This window comes from Pleurodeles waltl, chromosome 4_2 (genome assembly GCF_031143425.1).
Source record: "Pleurodeles waltl isolate 20211129_DDA chromosome 4_2, aPleWal1.hap1.20221129, whole genome shotgun sequence".
Taxonomy (NCBI): Eukaryota; Metazoa; Chordata; class Amphibia; order Caudata; family Salamandridae; genus Pleurodeles; species Pleurodeles waltl.
In genome coordinates this window covers 877518252-877534082 of record NC_090443.1, presented here as the reverse complement: position 1 = coordinate 877534082, position 15831 = coordinate 877518252, and the positions used below count along the sequence as shown (strand labels likewise).

Below are 15831 nucleotides of genomic sequence, written 5' to 3'. Positions count from 1 at the left end.
GGTATATTGGTGGAGGAAGAAATTTTACATTTCTTTATCAAATAGGGGACTTATTGTGTAGCAGTCTCCACAACATGCAACACTTCTGTAACTTTCCCCACATCAAGTAGAAAATAGGTGTATTATGCAGAATTCTCCACACTATAGCAACCGAGTAGCACCCTTAACACATGGGAAATACGTTAATCGCCCTTTAGATTTGTCTTTTTAGAGTCATTTGTGCTGCTTTCTGATGCATTTAGTAAAGTTTGGATATTTTTTGTAAGTTTAATATCAGGAGAATATTTATATCTTAAGGAGGTTCTGATGCATGATGTATTATTTAATTTTATAACTGTACATTTTTCTACTGTAACACAAGTAGCGTCTACAGAACCAATAGCATTTTTTGCCCCTTACACTAAAGTTTTGATATGGTGGAAAGCAATGTTCTATTGTAATAAAAAAAGGTTTAACAGAACCAACATGTTAAAAAGAAACAAACGATACAGAGGAAAATGTCTTAATGTTGGTGAATCCACAGTGCATAAATTCATTGATCCATTACCGCCTCTAGAAAAAAATCGATATTTACGGAGGCAGTTTTCACTTGTAAGCGTCAGAAATGTACACCACTACAGTGACAGTCTGGAAACAGTGCACATAGATGGAAGTTTATCTTTGTCTTCATTTACATATGTTGACTTTGTCTCATTTACAAAGAAACCATGAATGTTGTTTGCAGTTTTAACTATGTTCACAGACGTTGGGTGATACAGAGCATATGATTTAAATAATGTATACAATGTATTCACAGTTTAAATACATTTTAGAATGCTTATGCATAGTCATGTGCATTTGGGTTTAAATAAGCCCTTCCAGGATAGATATCCGTGAGGTGAAGAAGGTGGAGGCACTGAAACAATATATACGTAACAGAGTGCAGAAAACTGATCTTTATATGAACATTAATTAGCATTGGTGTTGCAGCAACAAATCAGACAACCTAAGGGGGCTTGCCCTGTGCAGCCAAGATGGCGGACTGTCTTTAACAGCTCTGCATCGCATTTCCCCTTATCCTAAAATTATCCTCTGGATCTGGCTGTCATCGGTCCCACTAGCCTACACGCCACACACCTCTGGGTGGGTGCGACCCTGGAGTGCCGTTGCCGAAGCCTCGGCACTGTGGAGGGTGTGGAGGCCTGGGTCAGGGCCTGAGGATGGTGGGTTTGTAGCGGCCCAGTCGCCATAAGAGCTGACGGGGCCTCCCATCCTCCTTTTAAATCCTCCCTTCCCCTCAGCCACGATCGTGCCAGACGATAGTTATCCTCCTTAAGCACAGGAGCCATGAGAAGAGCTTCGCCTATGCAGGCTCTGAGAGGACCCAGGCGCAGGGACATCATGCTATACGCAGAGTGGGGACAGAAGGCTAGCTCCATTGGAGGTCCAGGGCTGTACGGGCCCACTGACCCTGCAGGCCTGCACACTTGTGCTCCCTGACCTGACCTGGCCTGGTGATGTGGGATGGTAATTGCAGAGGTAACTGGTGCATCCATCCACTAGGAACGCTGTCCCGATGGGGTCTTCATATACGTACAGTCACTCTTAGTGCACCTGGCATCGCCGGTGTGGGTCAGGGTTCACTCACACTGACCAAGTCACCTTGAGGAGAAGAGGCATTTTGGAGGGTGACCAGGGGACACAGGCTCCCGCCACGGACCTATGCCTACACTTTACTGTCTAGACTTAGCAGCTGGAGATCCCTGGGGTGGGGTTGAACTGCTTGGGGTCAGCTACCTTCACACCATACTGGAACCTGGGGATGGACTGAAGGCCAGACAGTCTTTGAGTCAGGATACAGCCCAACAGCGTATTGTAGTCCTAGATCCTGGGCAGAGTGCACTGTGACTGCCCTACGTCTATACTACAGGCAGGTGATGTTAATTGTGGCGGACCAGGACTCTATTGGCTAAAATTGCATGTGCTCCTAGCTTGATCATGGGGATACCCAGGCCCTATCCCTTGCAGGATCCTACAACTGATCCTTCCGACAAGTACGCTGTCATCTGGAGACCTGATGCTTTAATATTGCTCTGACAACTCACATTGCAACTAGGTCAACTCACATTGCAACTAGGACACCCGTGGCTGCCCTACACCCGCTGAGGGGGGACTAGTGGTGGGAAGTAACTTATCTCATCTGTGGGGCTGTTCATGGTGCACAACACAGCACTGACTTAGTTTGTGCATGCAGACCCTATTAATTATTGCCTCGCTCCTTGGCCCATGGCCATTTGGAACTCTGGTGGGCACCCACAAAACTCCCTGAGCTACTTCCTACTACCAGGAATCCGCTCGCTGTTTGGGACCCCACATGGTATGCCAGGTGTGCTGTGGACTTGTCCACTAACTAGGCTGCTGGTGCTGCAGTGCCCTCTCACACCTCTTGGCACGTGCAAACAGGCCCTTTCGCACTGACAATCCTTTTCCTCCCCCTGGCATCCAGACCCCATGACTGACATTGGGCATCTGCGCTCTGGGACCCAGAATGTGCCCCCTCTTCTGCCAGCCCTGCCTGCACTGACTTCTGAGGTAGTCAACACCTTGGGCCACCGTGGAGGGCCCTCAATAATTAAAAACAAACTGGACATCATCATGGTTACCATAGAGAAATCTTGGGTTTCTCTGGAAAATAAGATCAACACAGTAGTGGGGGACCTAACCTTGTTTTATAATGACCGTGGTAAACTAGCAGACAAAGTCCGTACTGCAGGGCAGACACTGGCCAGCCTCCAGCCAAAGGCCCCGAAGACAGAGGTACAACTGAGCACACTTTAACAACGGGTCCATATCCTGGAAGAACGAGCAGATGACGCTGGCCACTCTTGCAGAAATAATATAAGCGATAAAGGCCTCCTGGAAAACGCAGAGGGTCAGGACTTAGTTGCCTATTTTGAACCATGACTTTGTAATATTGCTCCCTCCACTGCACTCTTGCCCTTCTTCTCCATTGAGCATGCACATCAAGTCCCACTGGGAAGCTTCCTCCTGGGGCTGCTCCCAGGCCACTTGTGGCCCACCTTCTACATTAGAGATAGCGATCTAATCATTAAGGAGGCTCACAAGCTTAACAATTTGGTGGTTGACAATGCATCAGTGATGATATTCTTGGACTGTACACTGGCAGTGCAGCGCCAGCGTAACACATTCCTTGTTGTCAAGCACAGACTCTAGGACTCAAACATGAAAAACTCTCTCCTGTTTCCTGCACTGCTCGGAGTTATTGCATAAGGTGAAACAAATGTCTTTACTGACTCTAAAGAGGCCTGAGACTCGATTGGCTGTAGTTGGATTGCACTCCTTGCCTCCTCCTGGCCATCCAAGCACTTGCACTGACAACAACCCAGGACCGGACGGACTTCCAGCTGATTATTTTTTACAAAGCTTATGCTCCCCTTTTAGCCCTCATCTGAAGATTCTATATGATGAAGCCCTGTCGGCGGCCTGTCTACTGGCCACACTCTGTGAGGCATTTCTCATCTCTCGCCCGAAACCTGGCAGGGACCCCAAAGCACTATGGTCTTATCGGCCACTGGCACTCCTCATTAATACTGACTACAAAACGCTCGCTAATATAATAGCGGATCGTTTGGCCCTCTTGGTTCCAACCCTTGTACACCCAGATCAAAACGGATTTGTCCCAGCCCAAAGTACTTCTCTCAATTTGCACAGATTCTTCCAAATCCTGGAATACGCCCCTCCAACCTTGCGCCGAGCATGCTGCCTGGTACTGGACCTAGAAAAAGGTTTTGATTCACTGGAGTGAGCCTTTCTGTTTGGAATGCTTCCGAAATATGGTCTAGGAGATTGGTTGATTCGGCTGGTCAAACTTCTTTATACGCAGCCACTAGCCAGAGTAAAAATGGGCAGCCTTATAGCTGACCCTATTTCGAATCACAGGGGCACCCAATCAGGATGCCCACTGCAACTGCACTCTCATTGCCCTTGATAATCTGATTGCAGAGGATGAGCTTCCCCGTGGCCACTTCTGTTCTACAACTCCCTCATCAGGGTGCAAGGAAAACACGGGGGTGATTTGCAGCAAGAGCGCCAAATGCACCTCAGAATCCAATATCTCCACATCATGGGAACGCCTGCCACTTGACACGCTGATTCTCTACCCATGTGCACAGCCACACCGCTTACCTCTGTGCGTCGCCACTGGGAGATTGGGTTCAGCCGTCCCTGTACAGATAATGAAAGGTGGTCTATACTGGAGTACTCTGCTCCCATACCATGCAACGCCCACTTTAGGCTCATGCAGCACTATGTAACTCACACAGCATACCTCACTTCTTAGAAGGTCAACCGCTACTTCGGCCGCACAGATGTGACCTGCCCTCACTGCCGCTTACCCACATGCAGCACTATGTAACTCACACAGCATACCTCACTTCTTAGAAGGTCAACCGCTACTTCGGCCGCACAGATGTGACCTGCCCTCACTGCCGCTTACCCACATGCAGCACTATGTAGCTCACACAGCATACCTCACTTCTTAGAAGGTCAACCGCTACTTCGGCCGCACAGATGTGACCTGCCCTCACTGCCGCTTACCTGATGTAGATTTCCTACACATGCTCTTCCCATTGCTTCATCATTACTGGCAAGGCAATTGCACAGGGCATGCAGGGCACAGGGCGCACTGCGTTGCACATATGGGAGATGTGCTTGATGGATTTTCTCTGCTGGACCAGGAAGAACAGGGTCACTACTCACTTCATCGACTTATGTCTCCTACTTGCAAAAGCCTAATCACTCGTATATGGATGTCACCCCAACACCCTCCTAATCTCCCCCCACACACACACACACCGCGATCATTGCCTGGGAGCAGAAATGCATGAAAACTTGGTTCCAAGTGTTGCCTTGAATAGAGACGATGACAGGGGTCTGCACAAATACCCTACCTCAGGCAGCTGGTCACTCTCATGGTTGAGTTCCAATCTGTCCTGCCGAGCGCAGACAATCCTCTGTGGGAGCCTCGACCCCTGCCCTAGCATCATGCAGAGCATATTGAGCACACTGTCCCCATGCAGACTGATCGACTTCATGTTGCATTGTGGATAGACACTTTCTTGCAAACTGGGAAGGTGCGGGCTTGTTCAAATGTTAAATGTTTGTTTTCTTTCCTCTGTTAGACTAAAATGTATTTTTGTTGCTTATGTAAGACCATGATGAAATAAACTGTTTTGAAACTAGCTCCATACAGTCACGTTTGCAACTGAGAAGTGCCGGTGCTCTCTAACTAAAAGTATTAAGATTTTCCTGAGAAGTGCAGGTACTTTCCCTCTCAAAATATAAAAGTGCTCGTACTCAGTACCGGACATTACCGGCCCATTTAAAGCACTGGACCTAGTCCTGATAACCACATCGGTTGGATATGTCCTAGATGCCATGTAGATGCCGATAGCTTGCTCTCTTCCTTAACTGCATATAGCGTTTCATATGGCCTTGATTTCATGTGTAAGTTTCAAAAACAAAAAATGTTCAATAAAAAGATTTTTTTTCTTTTGTTTTTTTTTTTTAAATCAAGCAGCCTACCCTCACTAAGAGCCACTCAGGGACCTGCTCCTTTTTAATGAACATTGACATGACAAAGAAGTAAGAAGGATAAAGTTACCCCATGGGAAAATGTAGTGACACAGGGGCTCCTGATGCTGGTGTACCACAGGTGAAAGTATAGTGTAATGTCCAGCTCACCAATGATGCAAATTTACACACATGTACACTCAGTCTTGTGCATAGTTGTATATGTGCACTCACATGCCCACACACATTACTTAAGGGCTGATTGATTTACATGTCGGCGGAGTACCCTTCCTGCCAACCTGAAAGACCGCCCACCTTCAGTTTGTAGTTTGCGGAGACCTTGACTGACTTGCCCATCAAACTTACAATGCATTTCCAGGAACTGCTGTGACAGTGGTTCCTAGAAGGTCAAGAGATGTCCGCGGGGCAGCAGACATCTCTACATAGTGTGGGTGTGAAGTACCCTTGCCAGGGCCGTAGTGTTTATTGAGGAAGAGTAGATTGAATTCTAGTCGCATCCAGCAGTGTATTCCACAGAATGTAGGCGTTTGTCGAGGTATTTTTGTTTCCCAGCAACACTTTTAAGTGCATTGAATTTTTTAAAATATATTCATGCCTGTTTCTCTTTCTTTTGAAAGGCTCCAGTGGCAGTGAGAATGGCAAAACTTTCCATGAACAAGGGCTTTGAGGTAATTATGTGTGTCTGATGTTGAATATTAGTAAAAACAAGTGACCTAGAATGCAACTGATAATTGCACTGCTTGGATAACATTTCTTTGGGTGATAAGCAAACACATCTTTAGCTAACTATTAATGTAATAAGGCCTATTCTGTGGCGGGCACAATCCTGTATGAAAATTACACACCCGATAAATACTAATGGTGTGGGGGACTCTATTTATGGCTTTGCAATCAGTTTTTTTAAATCATGATTTGTGCACCTTCTAATAGGGAATTATGTGCTAATGGTTCCCTGTTTCAGGTTTTACCTTGTCAATAGTGCCCTCAAAATCTTGTATGTGCACAATTTATGCCCAGGTTATAATCTATTTTAGGTGGTTACGGGGCTAAAAAGTGATTTGCAGAAGACATATAAATATAATCTAGGTCTTTCAAGCTAGAAATGGCAGTGGATTCTGCAATAAAAGTTAGGTGGTCAGACATTTAGCCTATGAGAAATTGGAATCTTGACTCCTAACATACTTCCCACATAGCTGGGGCTGGTCTTTGTGGAGCAAGGATCACTTACTGGCTAACCGGATTGAATCCCCAGTGGCTTGTTATAGAGATATGGGGAAGACAGTGGTTGTTCAATAGTGTGGAACCTTGTTTGAAGACTAAGGAATGTCTTGAAATATGAAATATGTGTGCATCTGCAGATGTATGTAATTGTTTTATTTAATTGAAAATAAATACCATTTACCTTGTTTGGCTGCTGGAGTTTAGCAAATTTCCCCGATAAACAAAGGCAACAATGTTCCTTGAAAAAAATACGTACTGCTTTATACTGCACAATGTCTTATTTCTGTTTTTCTCTGAAGCCTGCGATTCACAGGGCGATAATGTAGTTGGACATGTTTATTGTTGTTATTTTGATGGAGACTTTCCCGTTACCCATTATGGTAGAAAAGTACTAAAGAATGCATGGTGCAGTTCATATGTGCTGGCTCCTAATAAATGCATCAATTTAAATAACATTATTTCATTTTCATATGTGATTTGTAAGCATCTTGATATCCAAATTTTCAATTGGACAAATATGGATAGAATCAAGTGGAGTGTGTCTTGTAATGTGGTGGAGAAAGAGAACCAAGATGAGGCATTGCAGGCTGCCATGAATGCTACAATTAGAGCTATTTACCTCCTCTGAGAAGCAGTCCATCAGATATCTATGTGGCGTCCCCAAAAGGATCGGTCAGAGCAGATCACATCTGTAGTTGCAGACTTGAAGGATCACTGAGATCATGGGCCAGACCGTCACATTTAAATCTAGTGTCACCTCCATGCAGGGATGATGCCTCTAAAAGGTTGATTTACATAGGTGCAGTATTGTTACGTCGTGTCTTTGCCACTGTAGGGTCTATGTAGCTGAGGAGCAATGCGCCCCAACAGGAAACTATGGTCTTATTCCAATGTCAGCAGTCCTGCAAAGGCACTGGCCTGACATGACTAAGTCTAAAGGAGGTCAATCGCATGCTAGGCATGTGTCCTGGAGAGGACAGGAATAGGGTGAAGACTGTCACATTCTACCAAGTGTCTTTCTGTAAGGCTGGCCATGCTAGGTCAGTCATATGTCATGTCAGAGGCACAGCTATCACCTGTTGGTCCAAAGTTTCTAGGCAGTTGATGGGGATGGAGGAATTTGAATCCTGTTTTGTGACATTACTCTTCAAGCAGGCCTGCAGGGTGAAGACTAAGAGAAAGAGGACTGGCCTAGGTCCAGAGCATGCCAGGAGAATACCTGCAAGGCTTGGATCAGATCAATCACGTCACATCCGTGTCTGTGTGAGACCGTAGCACTAGAGTCAGAACGATGTTGGACAAGTAGGCAGGAAGGTGTGAAATATCAAGTCAGAATCCTACAGCCTGGGAGGGCGAGGGGTTGAAGTTTAATATTCAAGACAGTTAATCATGAAGTTGCCATGGCTGTTCAAGCAATCTTTCATTGTATTGAACAATTGAGGTTGCATTATATTTTTTTCTTTTCCGTGCCTGACGAGAAGTTACATTTGTCTTTTGCCGTCTTCAGATCTCAGATGCTGTGTGTGAGCCCTGGAAAATATTCGCCCTCCAAGCTTTCTTGTTTATGTTTTTTGAGGCTAGGGTGATTTATTCACTCATGTATTGTGTGAGCTGGTTCCTGTAATGCCCCCACTAGGGCGAATGTTGCTCTTAGTAGGTATACCATTTCATTGGAGGCACATTCAGTCCTCCCATCTTTGTATATAATCTTGTACGGAATATAGCTGGGCTTGCCGGGTAGACACCTCTTGTTTACACATGGCATAATAACATTATTTTTTGTCTTTGCCATAATACCTTTGTGATCGTGTCCTTGTTGAATGACATATTGGGCCCTACCTGGGAATACTTTTTGAAGTCAATTCCCTTGCTGCTTAAATTATTGTAAATCCTTGGAATTTTGTGTTGTGCTTCTTCTCATGGATTGTAAATGACAACAAGTGGGTCATTAGCATTCCTTTGTTCTGCTCTTGAAGAGGTTGTGCTGTGGGTTCAGGAAGCTCTGTGGATCCGTGTGCCTAAAGTTTTTTAGTGTTCCTATGGTGTATGAAGTTCCCCTATCAAGGCCCTTGTTTTCACCCTGCTCTTCTGTGTACAAAAAATCTAGTTATATTGTTTAGTTGGGTTAACCCTGTGCTATGCTTAGTAGGTGGAACTTGTCACGCTACAAGCAGCTACCTCACTCTAGTACTTTGCAGTGTTCTGTGATGTGTAGGTTATTATCTTTTATTGTGATAGCAGCCTCCAGCACATATCCCCTTTTTGCAGAATAACTACATTGTGGTTAGTGATTGAGTGAAATTCATCAAAGCTTCCTCAGAATCACATGAGGTCCAGTTCCTTCTCAGTCCAGATCAGGAGACTGCAGTAAATGTAACACAGAAATCTTAGTGATCTGGAGTCAGAGGTCGCAATGACATCACTCTCTATTTGTGCCAGAAACAATTTTCTGTCTTGTGAACCAGTTTTCCTCCCAGAACATTTCCCATCATTTGGAGACATCATTCATGTATGTCTGTATGTAAGTATGTGCTATGCGCACAACGCAAGCGTAGCCAAAAGGCAACTGTGCACTGCATAGGGTTAAAGACAAACTCTCAGGCAAAGTGTGATTGGAGTAGTAGCTGATTTCTAAGAGTGGAAATAAAGTGATGACTTAACCACTATGTTGTGTTCTTAAGAGGAGTGTTTTAGAAAATAAAAAAATGACTCCATATGCTGATGATGTGCTTCTTACATTAGAATCCCCACTCATCTTTCCTGGCAGGGACTGCTCTTCTTAAACCTTTTGAATTTGTCTCGGACTACAGAATTAACTATGAGAAGTCAGAGGCTCTAAATCTAACCCTTCCAGAACACGAAGCTAAAGAATTAGAAAAGATGGTTCTATTCCGATGGTTACTGGCTTATGGGTCAATATTACTCGATCTACCAAAGATCTTTTTGACAGAAACTACCCCTCTTTAATAGCCAATAATAAATGGGACTTACATGCCTGATAATTTCCTGGATAGGAATGATCAAACTATCCAAAGTGCCAGAAGCTTTTTTAATTGTTTCAGACCCACCCAGTTTTAGTAGATAGACTTTATCTGAATCCTAGTTAAAAGTTTCTCTCCAAGTTTCTGTGGAGGGGCAAGAACCCCAGACTCTTCCAGAATCTTCTCGCTCAGGCTAAAAGCAAAGGCCTATTATTTCTCAGTATTATGCAGTAGCACAGTTGAGGATAGCTGCAGAATGGTCCAAGGTGGAATCTGAAAAGAATTGGATCACTACGGACCACCCAATAGACGGCATACCCTCAAGGAACTTAACATGGGTTTAGAAGAAGCACAGGCTGCACAATGCCCACCTGAGTACACCAGGTAGTCCCACATTGCAGATATGGAATATATTAATTGACATTGTTGGTCTCATGATGAATCCCTCACCTTACACCCCCATCCACTTACATGAGGAATGTAGAGAATTTTCCCCTTCTTTAGAGGGTCACTTGTTCTAGTGCTGTAGGAGTGGGGGATGTAGAAAGATATCTGATACTCATTGGTCTACTCTCCTAAAACATTTGAACAAAGCAAAGCTGTATTTCATCTCCCCAAAAAGGATCATCTATAACATGGACAAATCAGAGACTGAATCACTCACCCATACATCCGACAGGCAGTAACTAGAGAAAAGACGCCCTTTGAGGTCCTCTTCCCGAATTGGTTGCACACAAGACACTTCCGTATTGGAAGCACAATAAGGAATGGGAATGGATACTGAGTGGGCAGGTCTCAGATAAGTATGAAGAGAGTCAGCAGGGACATACACTCTTCTTCCTCATCCATAAGAGGTAGGGAAATCCATTGCAAATCATGGTATGGGTAGTATTAAGCCCCCCTCTGTTCTCTATGGATGTTCCCTAATGGAAATCCTAGACACCGAAGGGTGTGATGCCTTAAGATATTTGTTACACACCTGGTGGCTATGTCCAAGGATTCCCTCCTGCACCCAAAAAGCATAAGTGGAATATGGTTCTTGCAGAGTATCTGCACAACAAAACTGACCATAGCATTCAATGGCAAGAAAAAATATACTCTTCCATTTTTCGGTGGCATCACAGAATTTGGTCTGTCCTAGCACTCGAAAGGCTAAATAGCGATAGGTCTTTCTGACTCCATGTGTTAACATGATTGTCTTAATGTGCCAAGAATGCCTGAGCCCCCTTAGAAATGCAATGGTGATGGGCTAAAAGGGAAGGAGAGTTGCAAAATTCAGACTGACTAAATGGGAGTTGTTTTCTCTCTCTCTGGGTGATATGGAGGAGGGAAAGAGCAGTTGTTGGGGATGGTTAGTTCGGATTAGGTGCTACTTTTTCCTTTGAGTGATTCCCTACGGTGGGCAACACTAACAATGGAAACTGCATGCCTATATGTACTTTTATATGGGTTTGCCTGGATGGGAGCTTACTGTTCTGTAAAGGATCTCTAAAATAAACTTTAATAAATGGAGTTTAGGAAAATAAAATGAGGTGTCTTCTGCTTTTTCTTAAATTGGAGCAGGGTTGATCCGTCCTTATAAATACTGAAACTTAATTCCAGAGACTGGGTGGATAGATAAAGATGGCTGGTTGCTTTGTTTTTTCTCTTTGCACTTATTCGTCTCCAGTTTGATGGTAGCAGATGTGCCATGAGACACCAGAGATTGTGAACTTGTCAGCCAGCTAACGTGGCTTGGGATGGATTTTTAGATGATGCAGCTGGATTTGAAGATAGAGCGGGCCAGAAGCAGGAGACAGTGGGATTCCATCATAGAGGAGATTGTGTGGTATATTTCTAAATTGAAATAGTAGTGATAGTAGGATATGAATTATATTGAACTGACTACAAAGTAGGTGAATTAGTTCTGAAATCGGTGGGTGGATTCTCAATACCTAGGGTATTTTAGAGGCTGCCATCCCATCCACCTGTGTGGTATTTGGTGCATAGTGATGTGCCCTTTGGAAGATAAGTGATAACATGCACTTCATTCATCAGACCAGGCGTGGCTCCTCCGCTGTGGCGGAGGAGCGGTGCCCCCCACCCCACCCTGCCAGCAGCAGAAGCTGCAAACCTTTTACCACAAAATAATAAAAACTATGTTTATTATTGTTTTGTAGTAAAAGGGGCGGGCCGCAGGCTATGGTGGGGACAGAGGGGGAGTGCTTAGCACTCCCCCTCGGTGCGCATGTATGTTTGGCTAGCCGTCTGGGGTCAGCCAAATGCACATGCGCACTGTGTTGCCTGGCTGGAGAGAGCAGGCTCGCAGTCTGCATTGGAGCACCCTGGCTGGGCACTCCGGCCAATCGGAATGCTGCTGTCATGCTGTCAGTAGCATGACAGCAGGTTTCGGATTGGCTGCAGGGCAAGCTCAGAGCCTGTGCCTGCAGCCGCAGCAGAGGAGCGGCGCGGTGGTGACGGCGATACAGGTAAGTTTTTATATATATATATATATATATATATATATATATATTTTATTTTTATTTTTTAATTTTATTCATTCCTCCCGACCTGCACCCACCCGCCCCTACAAAGTCGCAAGACGCTCCTGCATCAGACCAGTGGTACAGAGAAGGTAACTCTTACCTTTCTTAGACAGGGCTAAATGAAGATTTCTACTCATCTCTGTCAGAATTCCTGACGTAGGGAGTATCAGGTGCCTAGAGTAGGCATTTACAAATAATTGTTTGTTCAGGGTCTAGATTTAGCTCAACCCTCTGACTATAATGTGGTGTAGTCTGAAAAATTAACAATTCGGTCCTCCTATCAGTGTAGCGAAGCATATTGGGATCTAAGCATTATACAGTCTAATGATACATTACTTTACCAACGTATTGACCTCTGGGATAAGTCGGATATTTATGTAGGATGTGACCCCAGGCTTTTAATTTTAGCTAAGCATTGGAAGTGGAAAGTACAAATGGTACTGATGCTTATTGTTTGTGCTCCTAAAGGCAAGTTGTGTGCCTCTAGAGATAGAGTGAACATTGAACACGGTAGGCGTCAGTTGGTAACCTTTTGGATTTTCTCTGTCACACCTGGGTTAAATTTGTATTTTCTTATAAATTAATTTGCTGATACTTTTCACACCAAACCACTGCACTCTGGTTGCTTGAGCTCTTCGTTGAAATTCAACTTATGGATGTATACCAGCCAGTGCTCAAAGCAAAGAATCTTCAAAAGTATTCAGATTGTTTTTGTTTACTTCATTAGCACATCAGCTTAGTTCAAATCACAAGCTGATGACTCTTTAAACAGTGCTGTTTGAAGTGTCGTTTGGTTGGGCAAGCAGGTTGGTACACAGTGAAGAAACTGGTGTATGCATCTCTAATGCTGTAATATCAGCTTTGCCCCTTTTCATGCACCGGGGAGAACCTGATGCTTCTTTTTCTTCTCACCTTTTCTTCCTCCAACTGGGGGAAGGGAGGCAGTGAAACCCTACACACTTAATGGTTCCTCCCACTTTCATGTATTACTCTCCACTTGCTCCTTGTTCTCCCTGCCCTCATTTGCTGTCAGTTTCTGATTCTGAAATATTTCTCCATTTCACTGTCTGATCATGCAATGTCCCTTCACACACCTGTCTTGAAATTCCCCTCCCACATCTGTGTTTACTTCTCTTCCTTTCATCATGTCTGTTAATCTCCCATCTGTTTCTAGGTTTAACATTGCGGCCTTCCACCTTGACTTACCATCTGTTTAAATAGTCCCTTATAACCATCCCTTTTAGCTTTTCAGATCTGTGCCCTTCCTCTCCCTTCCTATCGCCAACACCATCACATTTCCCTCTCCTCGAGTACCTTGAGTCGGGTGTTATAAGCAAGTTACTGATAAACCTGTGCAAGTTATGAGCCTCTTGAATCTCTTTGCACACATGTGGCCCTCAGTGTGGGTGTGTCGTCCAATGAGACCACAACCGTTGTTTCTAGTTAAAAAAAAAAACAAAAAACATAACATGGGCTAAATATAAAAACGAACATATACATGTTAGAATTAACAACTTTACAATGCGTATTCAGCCCTTTTGTTAATAAATCATAAGATTAGTAAATTAACACTTTTTGCTACTGGATGTATTTTTGAATACTCATGAACTACCAGTTCTTCAGAGCTACCAGACTTAGACTTAACCTATATGGAATTCATAGCTCAGTGCTTTGTTCAGGCACTCTAAGTCTATTTGTTTGTTCAACGGATCCTGCCCGATTATGGTGGCTGGAGATAGGTGTATCCATAGGAGAGGATCTAGTGCATTCCCCCTCCTCCAACGACTACTACTTACCGAGAGGTTCAGCAGTCCCACCAAGGGAGCTGAAACAAGACTGGGACCACAAGCTTTATAGAGCCCTTATAAGTACAGGAGGAGTCTCTCTGTTCTTGCTAATACCCTGACTGCCAGACTGTAAGTGAACCGCCTGATCCAGAACGCACTGCGCTGATAATTTAGATCCCCAGCAGCAATGTCTGGGAATTGATTACTAATCCCGCCTGTGAGTGGTAGGAAGGTAGCACAAGTGCAGGTGAGTCATTTCAGTCAAATGAGACCCTCCCAGGATGGAGTCACTGGATCAGGAGGAATGCTCAAAACAGGAAGGAGCAGGAGAGGGCGCAAAGTAGTGAAGAACAAGAATCAAGACAATTCTCAAGGGGGAAGGAGAATAAGGCAGGAACTTAAACATGGTAAGTGAAATGTCTAATTACCAATTCAGTTAAACTCAGCAACAGGTCTAGGCGACAGGATAACTTTAGAAGGGCATATCACATGCTGAGGACGTTGCTGAGACATTGATCTCCAGTGGTTTTGCCCTTTGTAGGCATTTCTCGGATTGATGATTGGTTTCATGAGTACTAGCAGGGTTTGAGCAAGCAGGCGTGACTCCACCATAGCAATCTGCACTATGAGGTCAGGCCTTGCTTCTATCTTGGTGTATCTGGTAGCCACTTGCTGCGTGGATTGCCACCACCCACAATGGCCACAGTCTGCATTGTGATCTCCTCCTCTACTGCGGGTCTCTTGATTCCATCTCTTGCTGTGTGTCCAGGCTGTCAATGTGTGCTCGCTGCTTGCAATGGTGAAGTGGGAAACACTGATAGGTTCAGTGCAAGGGTGCTAACAAATGCATATTGGATATTTTTCACACTTGGCAGAAACTACAATGCCAGTCTGATCTTGCATGAAAGATTACAAGAGCGCTGGTATTTGATAAAGTACTCTCAGAAAGAGGAGTTTAATAGAAGCTTTGCTTGATTTAGGACTAATTGGTGCAAGGAGTCACGACACAAAACGAGCCTTGGCCATAAGGAAAAACATTTCTTATAACATTGTGGTAACTGCACTTAAGGGATAAACCGAGAAACATTTCTGTGTTTGGGGGCTGCACATGTAGGGACACAAGGACACATCACTGGCCTTGGAGGTGAAAGGGGAGATGACCTCCCTGCGTGCCAGGGGAAGGGTGGTGGCATGGCTGGAGATGTGCAGGGCGTTACCTGAAGTTCACCGGTTTTTTACAGCATCTCTTAACTTTAACAAATGGAAAGTACAAGGAGCGTCTCAGGCACAGTATGCAGACCTGTAACTACTGTTAATTTCCAGCCTATATTTTAGTCCATATCATCAGGAACTGGAGAGCACAACTATATTTCCACTATATGAAACTAGCATCAATACACACTATATAAAAAAAACAGAATTTATGAACTGAAGAATAAATTCGAAAGAATAATTGTGTGGTCATTTTTCTTTGGAATATGAACAATGGCGTAGGTTTTGCTTCGATAGTCCACAATGTAAACGTAATGGGAGCTAATGCTTGACAACTTTGTAAGGCTTTATTTTGCATCACATGGAAATTGTATAATTTCTAATCATTACTTTATCATTTTTGTGTAGGTTGACATTGCTTCGGGAATGTCTATCGAAGGAATGTGTTACGCACAGGTATGTGACCCTAAACCTATGATCAATCAACCAAGGGTTTGTAGAGTGTGGCTTATC

At 44.3% G+C, this 15831-nt stretch overlaps 1 protein-coding gene across 1 annotated transcript in view; it reads left to right on the top strand.

The window, feature by feature from the left end:
* The window catches only part of ECHDC2 (enoyl-CoA hydratase domain containing 2), a 111956-nt gene that overhangs the window by 75746 nt on the left and 20379 nt on the right, over positions 1-15831 (top strand). Inside the window, exons 8-9 of the mRNA XM_069232655.1 lie at positions 6210-6260; positions 15727-15774. Coding sequence (XP_069088756.1) covers positions 6210-6260; positions 15727-15774 — 99 coding nt within the window. The remainder of the gene's footprint in view (positions 1-6209; positions 6261-15726; positions 15775-15831) is intronic.